This window comes from Perca flavescens, chromosome 1, assembly GCF_004354835.1.
Source record: "Perca flavescens isolate YP-PL-M2 chromosome 1, PFLA_1.0, whole genome shotgun sequence".
Lineage (NCBI taxonomy): Eukaryota > Metazoa > Chordata > Actinopteri > Perciformes > Percidae > Perca > Perca flavescens.
The window spans coordinates 27,308,618-27,329,433 of NC_041331.1; the positions used below are offsets into that span (position 1 = coordinate 27,308,618).

General features: G+C 40.0%; 1 protein-coding gene across 1 annotated transcript in view; it reads right to left on the reverse strand.

The window, feature by feature from the left end:
• spon1a (spondin 1a) overlaps positions 1-20,816 on the reverse strand; it is a 72,009-nt gene that overhangs the window by 49,862 nt on the left and 1,331 nt on the right. Inside the window, exons 2-5 of the mRNA XM_028581331.1 lie at positions 20,461-20,567; positions 15,951-16,084; positions 4,127-4,200; positions 3,549-3,671 (exon numbers count right to left, since the gene is read on the reverse strand). Coding sequence (XP_028437132.1) covers positions 3,549-3,671; positions 4,127-4,200; positions 15,951-16,084; positions 20,461-20,567 — 438 coding nt within the window. The remainder of the gene's footprint in view (positions 1-3,548; positions 3,672-4,126; positions 4,201-15,950; positions 16,085-20,460; positions 20,568-20,816) is intronic.

Genomic DNA, 20,816 nt, shown 5'->3' on the forward strand with positions numbered 1-20,816 from the left:
TTTATTTGGTCAATAACTTAATGTTAAAATTATCTTTCCCTCTTTTTCTCTATCTCACTAATCCCATAAAAAATCTTTATTGACAACCACGCCAGTCTTCGTCTCGATATACTCTGTGTCCATACAAGCTGCCGGCTCTTGGGTTGAATAGTCACGCATTGTTACATGACTTACAATGGGGACGAAAGGGAGAAAGAAAATGGAACTGTCAAGGTTATCATGTCGGCAGTACCAAAAAAAAAAACAGTCCTGTTGGCCTGTTTTACATTGAATTTCTGGAATGTGTGTCACCACAATGGTCTAATGCTTCTGCACTTGAAGGACATATGTTAAAAATAGAGGAATGACATCTGACATACAGTAGTGGCATATCTTAGGTAGCAAAAAATGCCTACTAGTACTAGTTGCACCAGAAAGGACAAGTTGGACCAAGCTTTTTTATAGCTAATTATTTGTTGTTTTTTATTGGAAAGCATCATCAGAATTTAAATGAGGACAGATCATAATATGCTCACTATACGGCAGTCAGTGAATAATATTGCCCAGTGAAAAATGTGCAGTGTGTTATAATAACTGGTTACCTAGGATATGACTTTGTGCAAGGAGAAATTTAACTGTAACATCCTAAGAGTCGGGATGAAACAGACACCACGCAGCTTGCCCTATCCTCTTTTAAGTTGATCTATCTGTGAGGTGTGTGTATCTGTGTGAGAGTGAGTCACACACCAACTACTCCGTCTATAAGACAGTAAATTAGGGCTCCTTTCGATCTCAGGGTTTATCTTATTCCTCTCTAATCAGTATATTGATCTGACCAGCGAGAGCCGGCCTTAGACAAGAGAGCCAGTGTAATCCTTAAGTCCAATCACATCCTGATAGTGTGGCTCAAGGTTATACACACATCACACTCAACCATAGCATCATACTGTAGCAAACCACACACATCACTATTGACAGCCACGTACCAGGGCTAAACCACCCACGTTGGGAACATATCCTAGGTTTTTTTTGGGCTACAGTGCTACAATTAACATTAAAGGATAACGTTAACGATTCTTAACGTTTCAATACACATTCGATCCTATTTTAACAATGACTATGTTTACATGCACACAAATATTCTACTATTATTCCGAATATGACAATATTCCGAATTTGATACAGGTCATGTAAACAGCATATTCCATTTGTATATTTTGAATAAAGCCTCTGATTAAGACATGTGGGATATGCCGATATAATTCAGGTTTTAGGAGCATTCTTTGGACTATGCATCTCAATTGGGGTTTTTTTTTTGCCGCAGTTTGCGACAAAGGGCCTCGGGCCAGTTTATGGTCAGCTCTCAAGTCATTTAAACACAACCCATGTTGACCAAAGTGCTGTACAGACCAGAGCAGGTAGCTAAAATCACACAAAAAACAACATAAACACACATTGCACACAGCTTATAGGCACAAATAAACACAAATCAGCCACATCAGGAGGATTCAAACACGAGTGAATCAGAGTGTGTTTTGAGCCTGGACTTTAAAGACTCAATGGCTGGGGCAGATCTGAGGGGAATGTTGTTCCACAGTCTGGGGGCCGCAACAGCAAAGAAGTAGCGGTCACCCCTGAGCTTAAGTTTAGGGTGCGAGACAGCCAGTAGGCCCAAGTTAGCCGGGGTTAAGAGGTCTGCGATATAGGAGGCAACCAGCCTGGTATGGGCTTTATAGACAAAACAGGAGAAGTTTAAAATCCTGAAGCAAACTAGCAGCCAGTGGAGAGAGTCCAGGATAGGAGTAATTTGGTTCCTCTTCCGGGTACCTGTCAGGAGCCTTGCTGCAGTGTTCTGGACCAATTGCAGGGGGGACAGGGATGACTGACTGATCCCAGTATAAAAGGGAGTTTTTTTGCCAGTTAATGGGAATATATGTAAAATATTCATTCAACAGCTTAGAGGAAATTTTGTCTTTTTCCAAGTAAAACAGAATATTTTGTAAATGTGTCAGTCTGTTTCAAAACGTTCCGTGCCTTCCCAGTCCATGGCACTCACCCCCAGCCCAATCATTCATTCAAAACTTATATTAAAAAAAGGGTCATTAGTATATGACTTTCAAAAAGAAGGTATTTCTTAAAGGAACACGCCGACTTATTGGGAATTTAGCTTATTCACCGTAACCCCCAGAGTTAGACAAGTCGATACATACCCTTCTCATCTCCGTGCGTGCTGTAAGGCTGTCTGACGGCTCCAGCGGCATCAGGCCAGCATAGAACATACAGGTGACTGGTTTCAACAATCCTACTGCTCCGAATAAGTGACAAAATAACGCCAACATTTTCCTATAGTCACAGCGTGTACAAAAAACAACGTAACATGAGACACAGCCGTCTTCTAACTGTAAACAAACCGGGAACTATATTCTCAGGCGGAAGAATATAGTACTTGGGCGGAGTGATATGCTCGCAGCAAGCCTGTCTGAGAATATAGTTCTCGGTTTGTTTACTGTTAGAAGATGGCTGTGTTTCATGTTACGTTGTTTTTTGTACACGCTGTGACTCTACAAATCACAACATGTAAATAGGAACATGTTGCCGTTATTTTGTCACTTTTGTCACAATTGGGAGCAGTAGGCTAGTTGGAACCAGTTACCTGCAGGATCTGTGCTGGGCTAAGCTTATGCTGGAACCGTCAGACAGCGTTACAGCACGCACGGAGATGAGAAGGGTATGTATGGACTTGTCTAACTCTGGGGGTTACGGTGAATAAGCTAAATTCCCAATAAGTCGGCGTGTTCCTTTAACACAGCTGGGCACTGTAATTTTTAACAAAAGTTACTCAAAGAGGAGTAAGTAGTGTATTTCTTGGGGACTCATTTTAGCTACAGATTCGACTTGCCGCGGTAGTCATGTTTCTGGTGTTATGTGGCTTATTTGTTGCTGATGATCTCATTTGTTTTTCTTTTCTGTTTATTGCTTATAAGTTCTATTTTCTATTTGTATTTTTTTGTATTTTTTATGTTTTCGTGTTCAATAAATTGACTAAACTAACTAAAGGATTACATTATTGGCCCACCGTTTTGTTTTGAAAGAAATAAAACCCATTTAGTTCATTTTCCCGTAATAGCGCCCACTTAAATACTAAGTGTGTTATCAAAGTCGGACGACGGACACTATAATTATAAACTGAAAGTGTCTGCTCTGTACAGCAGCAGAAGCACAGAGTAGTAGCAGTCGCCTAGTAATGTGTGTAGGTGTAATCGGTAACACCGGTTTTGTCGAGGCCTAGTGCAGATGTGGTGAGCTAGTGAGTATTTACAGCAGCAGGATGGTGTATTTGGAATCAGCTGAAAATAAACTGCAAAACCCATGTTGCTCATTGGAAAACAATGAAAGTCCATGGCCTGATAATCTATGGAATAAACTATAACAGGCTTCAGCTACACTGGAAATACGCTTTAGCATGATCAATTCACTGCTGACTTAGGTCTTTTCATGGGATTTTTGCAACAGCAACAAAAAATAAATAAATACAGAATATAAGGAGCTGAGGTGAGGTTTGTGCTTACGTGGATAGTCTTTGGGATGAGACTTCTCTGACCAGTTCCCATAGAAGGTGACTCTGTACTTTGCTGTTCCACAGGCACAACAGCTGAGCAGAGGTTTATCTGTAGTGTCTCCATACAGGGATTCTGTATAGTAATGAGGGAAAAAGTAAAAGAGCCAGAGAGAAATACAGAAGACCATGAGACAGGTGTAGAGAGAATGCTCATTACTATTAGGAGCAGATGAGAGTGGAGCCCATCATACAGGAGACGGGTGGTTTAAGAAAGTGGGGAACAGAAGGAAGGAAGAGAGGGAGGGTATGAGAAAAGGGGAGGATGTGCAGCACAGTTCTTTTGATCTGTTGCGCAGTGTGACATCCAATGTCATGCAGTCAGGGGGTCACACTTATTTACTAACATTCACATGGCATAGCATAATGGCAGATAGGACTGTCCCGGTGAAAATAAAAAATTAAAGACAATAGTATAGAAGAAGACAGACAAAAAAGAGACTAAGTTGGGAGGGAACTAGAGTAACAGCAGGGAAATTGAAGGAATATACATGGTCAATTTTACATTCTATGTCAATAAAAGAAACCTACCTTTCTCACACATTCGCTTGGTGAGTGAGCCTTCATCCTGGAAATTAATTATCCTCTTCTGCACAATACTGGCCCTGCACAGAGAAAACAAAAAGAGATGAAGATAGTGAGGTGTGAAGCTTGTTGGGGCCAGCACTGAGTGCAAATGTAAGCATAAGGGCAAAGGTATAAGTTAAATGTCACAACAGGAAAAGATTAGAAACATTTTGGAGACGCTGTGAGGTTTAAAAAAACAAAACAGGCAGCAGGAAATGTGGAAAATCTTGGCTTTTAAAATGTGACAGAGTCTGAACAGTGGATTGTGGCAGATGGAACAGGTGCAGAGTTATTCATAATCATCTTCCTTTTTCCCCCAGAAGAAATCTAAAAGCAGGTATCAGAGCCTACAGGGAAATTGCAAAATCAGTCTTTCAGACACAGGCATTCAATATCTCATACAAAGACCACAAAAAGCATGCATCAGCATTAAGATATACGCGTACACAAAAATTAGATGCTGAAAGGCTGAAGAAAAAACTGAAAAGGAGAGAAAGACAGCAATAACAAAAAATATTTTTTGGCATTGAATAAAGTCCCTACGGCACTTTGTAAGTAACATTTGCAGAAATGCAGACATACTAGTATTAAGCTATATGCACTGTGTCGATAAGAACTGAATGACAGGCCAACAGTAATGCTGCCCAAAATGTGAGGCCTGGCAGAGGGGAGCTTCGCTAGATTGAGCTGTCTAAGAGGCTTGTTCCACCGGGTGCTGGGGAACACAGGTCTGAGAGGGGCCTTGACATGTAAATCAGCCACAAACAAACCTTTTCAGAGGCCAGCAGACTTGAGAAAACAACAACAGAAAACAAGCCTCCAGGCACCTAACTTCCTCTCAAACACCAGCTATGGTTAAAGGAAGGTTTCCATGGGGATAAAACCCAACAATGAGGTGCTGGATGGAAGTGCTGGGAGTAAAGTCTGATCCAGGTGGGCCCCGTCCAGCTGGACTGTTTGGATAGCATTCATTCTGGAGTATCAAACTAAGCTGAGCTGTGTTGTGCTCTATTGAGCTGAGATGATCCCAGAACCAGTCCTTCACAGCAAGAAAATACATCCAGTGACTTGGTGGACATTGACATAGAAGATGAGAGAAATTAAGTAATTTCCATATTTGAGTACTTTCAGTAAATAATAGAGTAATCGCAAAAAACATCTATCCACAAGAAATGTTAGTTAATGTAATGTTAACATGCTAACTAACCATGCGATCACTATACTACCAATATAGCTACTCTAACTAAATATAACAATCATACTAATAATCACTTAATGAGCGTGTTTAACATTTATTGAATTTTATAAGGAAATAATACACTGAAATGAGCCAGCTGTGTACAATATTTAAATGGACCCATACATCTCTCAAAACTGGCTTTTAAAATACATTATAAATGATGACTTATTGGTTTGGGGATGGTATTTGTACAGTCCAAATCTCTATGGTAACAATATATGACAGTGATATACATGTTTAAACATAACAATTACTTTTTCTATTTTCTATTTTTTTATTTACACTTTTAATGTAAGCAGTGTGTATGAGAGATGGATAAACAGAAACATATCAAAATATCAAAAAGTAAAGGAATAGTCTTCAATAAAATAGAAGAAACAAGAGGTGATCATTGCAAAACTTCCATGTCAAACAGAGACGGTCAAGGCAGGTCATATCCTGCACACACTGCCTCGGGATATGAGAGACCATTTAGGTCATCTATTGGGGATTTCCTCCTCTGTGTCCCCCCTTTTGGGACAATGTGTCTGACTCCAAATAAAAGACCTATATATCCCAGCGCATGCATTAAATTGGAATTACATTGATCCTAAGCAAGAGCCAAGTAAGACGATAAGATAAAGTCAAATACATTCGTTTAATCAGTCAAGCATCGGAGTTTCAATACACAGATCTGTGGGATCACAAAGCATGGAGAGACTAAGTTTCCCTAGTAACAGATAAAAAGCCAGAGCCGGTCCACGTATCTAGACTGTCAGACCTTGTGAGCCCTGATCTGTACTTCCCCTCATCTCATACTTTCTTTCTTGGGCCCCCTCTTTTCTCCAGCACAGGGAGTGTTATCTTCACACAACACATGCCAGGTTCGAGGCCACTGTGCTGTGTCTCGTCTTCATTTGCTCTCAAAGCGGTACATTCTGCTCCTGGGTCAGGAGCAGAATCAGAGTTTCTTTCTGAGAGTTTTAGTGATTGTCCATGTTGTCCTCCCCTGTGTATGTGTATTGGTTTGGTCAGATTGTATATAAGTAGGCTTGCTCGAGATGAGCCAGGTCAGCGCAGAATCGATCACCAGCGATCGCTGCCCAATGCATGCCATTTAGATTTGTGTCTGACTTGATCCCGACTTGCTCTGGTATTATGTGTCCTGATAACACTCTCTTATACTCATCACCATACTCTCCTACACACACTACTACTCACAGCGTAACAAAATTATATATATATATATATATATATATATATATATATATATATATATATATAGTATACACATCGAGAAAAAGACAATATATGTGGTAGTGGTGTGTGAGAGAGTTTGATCGAAAAAGTTTAAAATACTCAAAATTGTATTTTCTGACATCCTTTTAAACCAAGAAGAGAAGCAAAACAGAAAAATTGTGATCTTTCTATAAATTTAACGGAATGTAAAGATTATAATTTGTCCACAAATATACTATATTGAGTGATTGATTGATCTATTAACCTTTCAACAAATTATCAGCAGTGCCACAGAGCAGATTCAGGCTTTGATTTCAAGAAGCTGTAAGCTCAAATGACATTCCTTTTCAGTCAAATTATTATTATTTTCAATCTCACTCAAACACAACATATGCATACATTTTGGGGTATATTGGGGGAAATGTGAGATTATGATGGTGTGGGTAAGCGCAAGTATGATTTATGGCCAAAACGACCAACGTGGATGAAATGATTCAAGGTAAGCAACACCACCAGCACATCTCTTCATGTGGCATCACTCTGCCGATCAACTGAGAGTCCCGCCTACACTGAAGGGGTACTATCTGCAGGGGAAAACAAAATAGGGGAAAGCACATGGTACCAAAAGCGAGTCGAACCATGCAGTGGAAATGAGGCGTAATTGTTCACACTTTAATTCAATCTCACACCAATTTCACATATCTCCCTGAGAGAGAGGAGCACACTCTGCCTCACTGCTTGCCCACTTTCCCGGGCTGGCCAGACAATCAAGCAGAGTAATGCTTATTTAACATCCAATTTAAATTCTATCTCACTTTGCCGAATCCACACGGCCACCGATCCCAATAACCCCAAAAGTGCACTGATTTGAATGTGTGTGATTCTGTGTGGGAGGGAGTTTGTATGCATGTTTGAGACCTTAACAAAAAGAGATAAAGAAGAGAGAGTGAGAAAGAGAATAAAAGAAAAAAGAAAAAAGCGAGATACATTTAGTCTTTCTATGGCTGGTTTCCATTTGCATGCTCAGTAGATCAAGTCAAGTCAAATCAATTTATTTATAGAGCACATTTAAAGCTAACCTAGGCAGAACAAAGTGCTGTACAAAGTTATATTATGTTATAAAAACAAAGGAAGACAATAAAAATATAGTTTTGTACCTTTGTTTTCATCCAAGACTGTGGAATAGCTAAAACACACTTATTCAATTATCTTTGGTTCCTGGAGGAGTGATGTAGGATAAGGAGATTAGCAATATATAAAGGGGCAAATCCATGTAATGCCTTAAAAACAAGTAACATTACCTTAAAATGAATTCTATATTTGACCGGTAACCAGTGAAGAGAAGCCAATATTGGGGAGATATGATCCCTCCTTCTGGTACCAGTCAACAATCTAGCAGCCGCATTCTGGACAAGCTGCAGGTGTGATAAAGATGATTGGCAAATCCCAGAATACAAGGAATTGCAGTAGTCAATACGAGACGAAATAAGAGCATGAATAACAGTCTCCAAGTCCTTACCACAGAGGAAGGATTTTAGTTTAGCAATAGTCCTGAGATGAAAAAAGATTTGACAACAGAACTAATTTGTTTGTCAAATTGTAATGCTGGGTCAAAGATAAAACCTAGATTTCTGGCAAAAGGGCGCACACTTGAGGCTAAAGTCCCCAAATTGTTCTTGTCAAGAGTTTGTCAACTCAATTTGGGTGGCCAAACAACATTACTTCCGTCTTACTCTCATTAAGTTGGATAAAATTGTTAGCCATCCAGCACTGAATGTCTTTCAGGTAGTGCAAAAGTGAGTTTAAAGAATTGGTATCACCTGTTTTTAGAGGCAGGAACAGCTGTGTGTCATCAGCATAACAGAGATAAGATATGTTATGTTTGTGACAAATGGAGCCCAATGGGAGCATGTACAAAGAGAATAAAATTGGCCCTAAAATCGAACCTTGAGGTACACCGCATGTAATCACTGCCGAAGAGGTGGAGATATTTCCAATTTCAACAGAAAAGGTTCTATTTTTTTTTTTCTTTATTGCCCATATTATTTTTTAAATAAGAATTGAACCACTGAAGAGCAACAGCCTGGATCCCTACACTATCCTGAAGGCAATCCAACAAGATGACATGATCAACAGTGTCAAATGCAGCACTAAGGTCCAGCAAGAGTAAAATAGCACAATTTCCTCCATTACAGAACAGCAACAAATAATTTAGCATTTTAAGAAGTGTTGTTTCTGTGCTATGGTGTACTCTGAAACCAGACTGAAAATTGTCCAAGACATTATTTTCACTTAAAAATGAAGAGAGCTGTGCAAGAACAACCTTCTCCAAAATCTTTGACATAAACGATAATTTAGAAATAAGCCTACAGCTGTTACAATCAGTTGGGTCAAGGTTGGGTTTTTTAATTAGAGGCTGAACCACAGCATGTTTAAAGCTAGATGGGACTGTGTCATTCATAAGAGAGCTATGTATTACAGACAAGAGGCTGGGACCAATAGCATCAGAAGGTTTCATGTGTGATACAATATCCATCAATGATGACAGGGCCACGGGCACAAAACAATTCAGAGAAGCAGGGCATGGGATTGATTTAGAAGGGTCATGATCAGTAAGTGAAATACAAGATCTGATAGTGTCAACCTTGTTGATAAAGGGAGTGCAATAGCATGATTTAGTGCAGTATTTATTGCAATAAACAAAATTGTAGGGCTATGTGCATTTTTAGCTATGATATCAGAAAAAATGCTTTGCTTTAGATGCTTTGAAAAGGCTTTGGTAGGATACCTGGTGATCTCTTAGTATCTCATAGGACACTTGCAGTTTATCTTTTTTTCCATTTCCTCTATGCTTTTCTACACTTTTGTCTAAGGGCACGAGTCTCACTGTTAAGCCAAGGTTGGGCTTTGACTTTGGGTAGCTTCAGTTTAAAAGGGGCAACAATATCAAGACCATCTGTGACAGTGGTATTAAACTGAATAACTAGCTCATCTGTAGACAGAGCAGCATAGGTTATCTCTGTAGGGTTAGCAAAAGGACTCTGAAAGCATCAGAAAATTGCCTAGCAGTGAACGGGTTCAGTGCTCGGATGTAGCGATCTGGCAAGCAAGGCTTAGGTAATGGTAACATCCAGCTAAATATTTAAAACAGGAAAACCTAATGATAAAACAAGATAAAGTGTATGACCATGTTTGTGTGCGGGACCAGTTAAAGACTGAGTCAGATTGAATGAGTCCACAAGTTGTAGAAACTGGATAACTAAAGGCTTTGATGGACAACAGACAACAGACATGGATACTAAAATCACCAAGGATTAAAATCTTATCCGAGTTGGGTATAATCAAGGATAGAAACTCCGAAAATTTCTTATTGCAATTTGGGGGTCTATACACCAGCACACAAATCAGTCGGCAGGTCAAAACAACCTTAAATGCTTGCACCTCAAAACTACTGTACTTATTAACTGGCAATTGATGGAATTTATAGCAATTTTTGAAGATTGTCGCTAAACCCCCACCCCTGCAGGTTGATCTGGGACAATTAAAAAAGTCACAATCACCAGGGGAGAAATCCGTAAAAGGGCTTAGATCACCATCATGCAGCCAAGTTTCCTTGACAAATAAAAAGTCTAGATCACGTGAAAGAAAGAAGTCATTTAAAAGGAATTTTTTGTTCGAAAGTGTACTATACGGTAATTCCTCTACTATGCAACAGTAAGTCGCGTGGTTATGACACAATCGTTAGCCTATTTTTACAAAAATGTCTGCTACGGAGCCATAACATGAGATACAAGGTAATGGAGCCTTTTATACATTGTCGTGTTTTTTTAGAAATAAACAATGGACAAATAGAGTCTTTAAATGCTTAAGATGTAAAGTTATTCGTTGTCAAAGTGATGTCAAAATGAATGGCAGTCAATGGGATGCTAACGGAGGGTGAGTGCTTGTTAGCATCAAAATGGCGCCATAGGAGCTACGCTTGCCAGATGCTTGCTTACCCCCTTGGGTTTGACTGGGGCAAGTGCTTGTGCACGTGTGCGCAAGATGTAAACAGTCAGTCACATCTGAGTCTGGAGCCTGTGCTGAAGATTACCGCGTTATATTGGCTCCTGCTACAGACAGAGATTAAATTACTTAATTTTAAACAAAAAAGAAACAACTGCCCTACAAAAATCCACTGCACAAAAGCAAACATATTTACATTTAATTTATATGTATCTGCTTGACTATAGTGGCCTGTCAAAGTCCTCCTTGATCTGTCCTATCATTGTGCTGAAGGAGATTAGCAGACTCTGACAGCTGCATGTGGTTGTGACATTCATCTGATTACTGATACACTGTCTCACTCAGACAACCCATCAGAACACATTGCACTACCCTCCATATTGCATGCCAGAGGGGGATGACAAATAAATTGCTTCCTACCTACAAATGGAAAGATGAGAGATAGTGGCAACTTCAATGGTGAGTGCAACATATGGATTATATTTTGATGGGTGACTTACTCTGGCTCCAACCACAAGGATTCAGCTGTTACAGTAACTCCTGACTAGAGCTCCACTTTTTTGTCATCTCTTTGCTAAAAGTTGCTTTGAAGGACAGTTAGATCTGATATTGCACAAAGAACAGTCTGGATAAAAAATTGGGGAACAGAGATGGGGACATGTACAATGAAAGGTTTAATGAGAATTAAGCACTCATTTATCTACCATTTCAAATCAAGCAGCAGTAAAAAAAGCCCAATTGCAAACAGGTAATAATTAGAAACACTGTGCTGAAGAGCAACCCTTTTATTGGTTAATTTAAGTTGAAATCGTTTAAGTCCTTTGTGTCTCTTACTAGGGTTGGGTTATTATAGCTGGTTCCATTTTAGATCTGGTTTCCAATAGGCAAAATAGGCTAACAAATATCTTACGGAAAGTTTATTTCTCCTTAGTTTGTTTTATTAGCAAAGAGCAAAACAGTCTAGTAACTGCTTCTTATTTTTTTGCCATCGCCAAAGTCACTTTAGACTTACTTTTTAAGTAAGTAAGTAAGGTTAATTTATATAGCACCTTTCACAGATATAAAATCACAAAGTGCTTAAAAACAATTACACAATACAAGCAATAAAAAAGACAGAGAACAAAAATACACAGCACAAGACTGAAAAGACTTTGGTCAGTTCTTTTACTTAAATGATCCTTTATATGCGGAAACACACATAACTGTAATTCGTTTGATTTCCACGTTTTTTTTGTTGCTGTGAGCACCACATTGACTGCTGCTGATGATGGCCGCATAGGGAGGTGGTCGGGGTAGATGGCTTCACTTCCTTGGGAGTGTTTTAATACAAACCACAAACTTTTTCCTAAACTTGGTGCCTAAAACTTAACTTTCGGTGCCGCATAATGCTCACTTTTTCTTGCCTAAACTTAACCGGTTTCTCCGCCAAAATGACCGGCAGCGCGCGGTGCTCTGTACCCAGCTCACAGTCACCTATTCTCGGGTAACTAAACCACCAACTACCACTGACCTGACGGAGCACCATGCGGAGCACCATGCAGAGTACCATGCGGAGCACCATAGCCGATGTCGCAGAGCTCTATAGCAGCTAAACACATCTACTGCCGCTGATATGACAAGCTGTGAAGGAGGTCTGTAGCCGCATCAGGAAGCTCTGTAGCGGCGTAAACAACTAGCAACTGCCGCTCTGTAGCACGGAACTCTGTAGCCAATGTCATGTGACCAGTCTTCGGTCTCCTAGTTTTCATATATCATACGTTTTAGTGTGCATTACTTTTCATACGATATCATACGAGCCCGTTCAAGAGAATGTGTTGCACTCTGTAACACCACTGTACAACTGTGAGTGGACTGTGTGTTTTTGTAGTCAACAAGAACAGCAGATATTAGATCATCTAACCTAATAGTTATATATGTTGAGGCAAGTGCAGTGCAGTTTTAGATGACTACAGATTTAAAAAGAAAAAACTTAAGCTAAACTTAATTAGATCTGATAAGGGATTTGAAAATAATCAGATTCAATAAACAGACTCAATACTGAATTTGATGCTATTGAACCCCATCCCTACTTCTGACTGCAACCAGCATCACTACTGGGCGTTGTCCAGAGTGTGCTCTGTTGCACCTGTATCCACACCTAACAGTGACGTCAAAGTGTACAGAACACATTTCTGTATCACTGCAGGAAGATGAGAAATTCAACCACTGTAAGTCAGCAAAAACAAGATTTTAGTTGTGCAGCAAAACGTATAGATACATTTTTTTTACCAAACAAGAGTGGGATAACAGCAACAGAGACACAGTGACAGAAACCTTGGCCTGATTTGAGTCTAGCATGAAGGAAAGCTGAAAATAACTGGATTGGATGGTAAGACTTTCAAAGACAGTGCTCTGAGAACAGGAGTTTGAATGAGCATCCTTGCCTGACCCTATCATCACAGACCAACCTTAGATGGAACCAAACCACCAAGCTCAGTCATTCCATTTAAAAGACAGCAACTGCCCGTCAATTATACTGCAGAAAACCACTCGGGAGGAGCAAGAGTCCTGGGACAACAATTGAGTCACGGAATCCTTCTAACAGTCACACAAATGCCACACACACACACACACACTCTTTTAATTTCATGGCCAGATGTTTTTTTTTTAAATAACCTTGTTATTTTACAACAGGCAGAGTGACCGAGCTCTTTTGGGATATTAAATGAAATTTCGTAACATTTACCCTGCCTCTTGTAGTAATTTAAGTGTCCTCTCTAACATAATCTATACAAATTAGCAATCTTCACATTATTATGTTATTTCTTTCCCTGCATATGTATTGACTACACAGTATGTGTATATGTACCCATGTTTCTCTGCTGGTATGAGCTGTATGATAGCACAGCCATAGTGTACAAGAATGTCTCTTCCTCTAGTTACAGGAGATGAACCTCCTCAATCAATACCATTTAATTAACACTTTTGTTCTGTTGTAGCACAGAGGCATAGAAAAGCCTTGTCATCTTTATGAGTACTAAGTAGGGGGAAGAACAGTGGCAAACACCAGCCTGTAATTATGATTTTATAGAGGTGTCTCTTTTGAACTTCTTACTCTCTCCCTGCCCTATTGTCTGCGTCCTGGTATTACTACATCCATATCTCAGCACTTTCAAGTATCTCTCTCTATGCTGCATGCTCTGGCACACTTTAAACTTTTATCCCTCTACCCATGTGCCTAACTGAGTACTATTCTGCCATCATTCCACTGATCTTTATGAGGAGAGCCGAAGTGCCGACATGACCTGCTGCGAGAAAACTATGACAACACACCACAGTGAAGATTAAAAGAAAGAGGAGATGGATACAAATGAGAAGAGATGAGAGCGAGGAGTGAGAGAGTATAGGAAAGCTTAGAGGTTATTGAGAGGGCAGGTCATGAAGATACTCCAGAAAGATAAGGACAAGGGAAATGGAAAGCACAGAGACATAGAAAAGAAAAAACTTCTCGCACTCTGTATCAGCCATATAATAATATGCATTACTATAAAATGCAACCTTTTCATCATCCCTTTGTACATAGGAACAGCAGAGATGTAGACCAGGCAGCAGGGAAACTGACTGGGTACACACACAGTTAAATAATGCATTGATCAGAAAGAATTGTGAGTCACAATCCCTTAGTATCTTTCTACCTCCTGTACTCTCATTATTTTCCCACAGTACTGGATTAATAAATGGATTCCAGCCATGATTTGTCTTCAGCTGAACATGACTACCCTTTTGTTTCCAAGTAAGCCCAGAGGACACAAAACAGCAGAATTTATTGATTTCAATCAGCCGTATAACTAATAAAAGTAATTAATATTTTATGAAGCCAAGTGGGAATGAAAATTTGACGAGACATTCTGTACTTAACTCTGCATAGCTTAGGGGAAGCGATGTATTGAAAATGGTTTACTGTACAGTACATGCGGACTTGATGTATGCTGGTAGCAAAGTTCGCAATCCCAGAGAGCTGTAGTTCTTTACATTAAATGAAAACACTTAGAGTTACCTTTGTATGACATAATTAAATATAAGCTAGATAACCCAACTTGTAAAGCATTTATTTAAAAAGATGAAAAACAAATGCTTAAAACCATCCTATTACGATACATCAACCTCTCTTACATCAAAACTAACAGTTACTCAGTTGCCAGTACACCTAGCTAAAATAATGCAGTCTGATTCAAAAGTCCTGCAATAAATCCTTATGATAATTTTGTAGGGTGTAGCTTGCGGTGCTGTTGAACTGTATTGCATTATACAGAGAGGTGTTTCTGTTATTACTGTAAGTCTACCCTCGTTAATGTAAGTGCTTTCAATCTGCTATAATAAATTCACATTCACAAAAATACAAGACATGCTAGTGTAGCTGCATGAAAAGTAGAAAAAAAACACCCATATTCATCTAAAAGCGTATAGTATAGGGGTTGCACAGACTAATCGACTTTACTCCTCCACAATGACGTTTTGAGCTTGAAGTCGACTAGCCGCTAATCATGTGGTGTTGTCACTAACAACATAGACCTGTAGCACCATCAGTGGCAAAATTTGTCAAACACACAGCTCATTTGGAACTTCATTTGAAAGCCACGAAATGTTTGGGATATAAGGAGATATTGGAGCTAAGGACGAGGAGAACTGCCTGTAGCTGTTTGGATTTCTGCTACGCTAAAGGACGTTTGCAGTCAGCTGTTTGTGTAAAGACACGCAGGAGCTACGTGCTAATGCTAACGTTACAGGCTATCCAGCATCATATGACTGGATTATCACAAGGAGCCCAACGTAGGAGGTATGAGTCGCGCTAAACTTAATGGCCATTTAAATTGCGTGTACACATAACTAAGCATGAACCCAATGCATTTGTTGCCAACGAGGACGGATAATAGACTTTGCACTGAATATTTGTTTATGGCGAACTTTTGATTGACTGACAATCACAGAGATGTGTGACGCATATTTAACTAGTCTGAAGTCATGCAACCCCTAGTATAGTATGCTTTGAAAATAGTCAGAGGAGATAATTACAAATCAAATCTATCATTCAGGACTTGCAGACTAAGCTTGTATCTTGTATTCTATATTGAGCTGCAGGTAGCGATGAAGGGAGAAAACAATGCCATTTAAAAACCCTCCACACAAGCAGACCTCTTAGAACATAATGAATTACAGTTCACCAAGGACAAGGACCGGTTTAGCTAAGAGTTAATCCTCCACCAGTAGTGTATATGTATGTCTAAGCATTTGAGCTGAGGACTCGCCTCTGCTCATCAGGCTCAGCATCAGGCACGATATACATACTTAATAGAGACACAGCCAGAGCCACTGTGAGGCGCAGTCCAAAACACCTGGATGCTGGTTCGTCTGCGAGGAGTGCTCTCTGTCACTGCAGGGGGGCAGTTGGTCATGAACTGTGTTTCCTCCTCATCAATTATCTGTAAAACACACACACACACACACACACAACCCACACACACACACACACACACAGAAGAGTGATGTGATTAGTGATGAATAAAAATGTCCTCAGACAAGACTTGCCTCAAAGGCACTTGAAACATCTGGATGTGATTGTAGTCATTAGGCGTTGGACTATTTCATATTAATTTCCTCTCCCATTGTCAGCTCAAGTGCCTATAAACATAACTAGCAGCTGAAACTGACTTTGATTTCACATTTTCAGGACACATCAAAAAATATATCCAAAATACACAACGTGAGAGTTGTTTTTACAACAAACACATCTGACTAAAGCAGCTATTACGTTAAAATGAACAGAAGCCTCTCACACGCGCTGGTTCCAACACCAGTGTTAAAGCATCCTGAGGTCCAGGATGCTTCCAATTGGCCACAAAATCATTCTGAACTATGATTAACAGGAGAGGAGAGCAGAAAAAAGATTGCCACATAAAACATACGTTGTATATGTTGTTCTCCAATCATTATTCTTTTTACCAAACAAAGAAAGAAGAAAGTACTGGATACTTTCTCTTCTTACTTTGTCTATTTAAAAAGAAACAGTCGCCATAACCTTTAATGAGGAGTAGATACTGCTTCTTTTCAAGGGGTCAAAAGCCAAAAAGGTTGGGAACCACTGAGTCAGAATAAGAGACAGGACAGTCGATTCTTCTCATTCCAGTCCTTGTGAAAAATCTGTCATTGTCAGTGTGTTGGGGACAAGGACACAAGCTCCTTCAAACCTTCCACCACAGTACCAAAAAAAGCTGGTTAAGACATTTGACACCAAACAGCTACTTAGATCAATCAGAGAGTTAACACCCAGATGCCCAATCATGACCCCTGTATATATCATGATCACTGTAGCAGCATAAAAAAAAGGAAGTCTCCAGACTCTTTGTGTCAAACTGAAGAGTCCAAATGCATGCTACCCTCTCTACTCAAGTACACATCTGAGACACTGAGCATCTCATTGATTTTAACTAGAGAGGAAATTAGTAGAGCTGGTTGCATGAGGGAGCGCAGCCAGCGAGCTAGTATTCACTGCCCAGAGACCAAGGATTGTTTGATTGGAAGTGACATCAGGGCAGCAACGTTCTCACTCCATAAAGCTGTCAGCAGAGAATTTCCTTTGTCATGCCATGTTATGAATGAGTTCCCTCTTAAAGTGGATTGTGTGTGGATGTGCATGTCTGTGTGTGTGTGTGTGTGTGTGTGTGTGTGTGTGTGTGTGTGTGTTAAATGCATGAGAGAGCGAGAGTCGGAATCAGAAGGGGTGCCTGGATGCTCTGTGTGTGTGTGTGTGTGTGTGTGTGTGTGTGTGTGTGTGTGTGTGTGTGTGTGTGTGTGTGTGTGTGTGTGTGTGCGCAGCCTATCATGGTGTGACGGATTATACAGCCCCCCCCTCCATGTTCCCATGGTTTCTAACAGGCATCCTGGGGTGGCCTGACTGGACTACAACACATGTTAAAACCAGTGTAGTCTCATGGGAAAGCATTAAACACCGTGTGCAAAAAAATAAAATTAAATTGCTGCTAACCGACCTATGACCAGTTTCTTATAATTCCAAATGTTCAAACCTTTTACCAATACATGGATGGTGAGAGTTGGGAAAGGAGAAAAATGTAACACATAATTGGAAAGATTTATGCATTTGTGCATCAGAGTAAGTGCTTGGCTCTACAGTAGCTACTGGTCAGACCCAAACAACATAATTGATCTAAAATAACATGGGGACTTTGGAAAATTTAATGCAAATGGAACAATTTGCACAGAGGTTTACTTGTCCAACATCTTTGTTGTCGTAATATCAGATCATCCTTGTGGAAGTATGACGTGAAGACGATGCACCCACAATCTCTGTTATGTCTACTTATACAATTAAGTCATACAGTGTGTTGCCCTCACAGTGGCACCGATTTCACCCCTGACATAGCCACATTTGCCTTTTCTTGTTTTATCATTTCACCCTGCTGAGAAGTAATGTCTCATCAGACATCGCCAGCATTGCCAGCTGGTTTACGCTCCTGCCAAGAAACACACACACACACACACACACACACACACACACACACACACACACACACACACACACACAGTGGCAGCTGACCTTCCCAGAAAGCTCAATAAAAGTGCTTTTCATCAAGTCAGGAGCTGTCCTAAGACGGCTGAGACGGGACACACCATCAGATTTCAAATGAGCTGTATGTTAAATAAAGCCTGACGTCTTCTGTTGCAGCTTCTTTTTTTCCATTCTTTTCTCTCAATGCCTAGAGGGCAGCCCACCCAGGACTCTTTCAGAATGGAGGAATGGTGTGTGTGTGTGTGTGTTTGACATAAAAGACATAAAACATGAAGACTGAGCAGGTGATGATAGAGGGATATCTCTTTGGACAGCAGTTTATTTTTACTGCGTTGTCAGGCGAAACAGGTGATTATCTGCAGCTGATACCTTCAACTTCTTAAAACCTAGCAGGCTTCTAATCAAAGGCAGGTCCCACTAATGACATATCCATTCTTTTTACTTTTGATGCCAACATCTTAAGTCTACGGTCACACATCTATCTATCATTTTGTGTGCACTCCACACTCAGTTGCATCCATGCATAGAAAGCAAAGAGAGTGAACGTGACTAAATGATGTAGTGTTTCCTCTCTTCACTCCTGACGTTTAGCGCCCTGTCACGCCACGCCACACTCTGCCATATGGCTGAAGAGCACACTCAAGGCTGGCACTAAATAACAACAGCATGAAATATATTGCAAGGACAAATAAAACAGAAGAAATCTTGCCAGTGTTAGCGCTGGTTAATGACAGGACAAAAATAAAATGTTCCCGTTTTTTATGTCCTCCCATATTCAAAGCTCAGGTTCACAGAGAGTGCCACGGCATGGCAGTAGCTGTGATCAGAGAAGCCCGTGGGCTGCTGTGCAAACCCTTTCTGTGTATTGTACTACAGGTTCAATAAAATAATAGGGTTTTATGTGGGAAGCGACTGAAACAGACAGGTTCACAAAAGTCTGAAAAAGAGAATTCTAGATATGCCGTTAAACCCATTTAACAACTGCTTCTTTGCGACTTCTGCCCTACGAAGACATATGCTCAAGTTCTGGGCAGGAGTGGGAATTTGGCTTAAAACTTTATGTATGACTTGCATTTTCTTATTTAAAAAAAACTCTGTATCATGGTATATAGTACCTTTACTGTTGTAAACTGAACTCAAATATTTCTCTAACATTTTGGTACTTGATACAGCTAAAACCCCATTCCTCAGTTGCTCAGTTCTTTTCAAATCCTTTGAAAACAGGATGTCATCTTGTGCACTGAGAGCTCTATGGATTTCTTGAAACTGTAGCCTAGACTTGAATGGAATAAACATTGGCAGGACACAGTAAGCTAAAAGGCATGAGAAAGAACAAGAACCAGTAGAGTGGAATTAATTCAAAAGGTTATAAATGTAATGTTACGTAGAGGTTTCACCAAATTACAATGTAGTTTTACACTGTGAATGTGCTGTAATAGCATCTACAGACATTACATGATGCCATATGTATATGTATAATACTTTGTAACATTCTAGAAATAAAGTTTATCATTACATGATTATTATCCTTCCTCTCTCTGGACTCACACACATACACATACCCCATCAACCAATCTTCTCTCTACCACTTGACTCCTCACACTGCATAATAATTACAAAGGCCTCACGTGTTTGGCCATTATCACATGCGTGCAACAGAACCAGTTTCCTTGCCTTCTCTCTCTTCTTTTGGCACTCTTGACCCCACTCCGTTCTCTCCCTGCTTCCTACAAAACTTCAGCTTGGCCTGTCTGTGTAAAATGCTTATTAGCCTCTCAACTACACCAATTATACACTTCCTACATACATGAACTGTACTGTATGCCTGATTGTCAGCACACAACTTTTCAAATTCCACAAACGTGTACTTTCATAGCCTGGAAAAGCAAAGCTGCATGGAGCTGAGCTGAGAGTACGTTCTTTTCATATGCTTTACCAAGCCTATTAAAAAAGCTGAGGTGAGAATTATCACACTTTGACATGTCAAGACAGGACGCTGTGCAAAGAAAATCTGTCAACACCCCCATCTCCCCAATCTACAGTAATATCTGTCTATTTATTCACACACGTCATGCACAGTGCTGGAGTCCAGAGGAAGGATGGTATGCAGGATGGACATTAAATACCAAGGTTTAACTACCGGTGTGGCAGATTAGGATAAGTTAATTAATTGCCATGGAACTGCACTGTGAATGAGAAAATGTACAAATTGTCGAATTGTCAAATCTTTTCTGATTGTACAAGCAGTCATGTCATTAGCTGCTACCTTACCTGGAAATTTCCAATGTAGTCCTCCTCTCTGTCTCCTTCTGCACCCTCCTTCAGGGCAATAAGGGTGAACCCTCTGAAGTAGGAGGGGTTGGATGCAATGAGAGTCACTGGATGGATTCAAACAAGAGTGACAGCAAGGATCACTTAACAGAGAAAGCAGCTGAACTACAATACTCACTGCCAAACATACCTGTAGACTAAAGTGGGTTTAATTAACTATCTGCCTGGGTAGTGTTACACTTATAATAGTAATGTGAAATGATAGTATGTGTTGGACTCTGGTGGATAAATGGTAATATATTCTGATAGAATTATAATAATTACTTTATGTACAATCAAACGTGCCACCTGTTCTT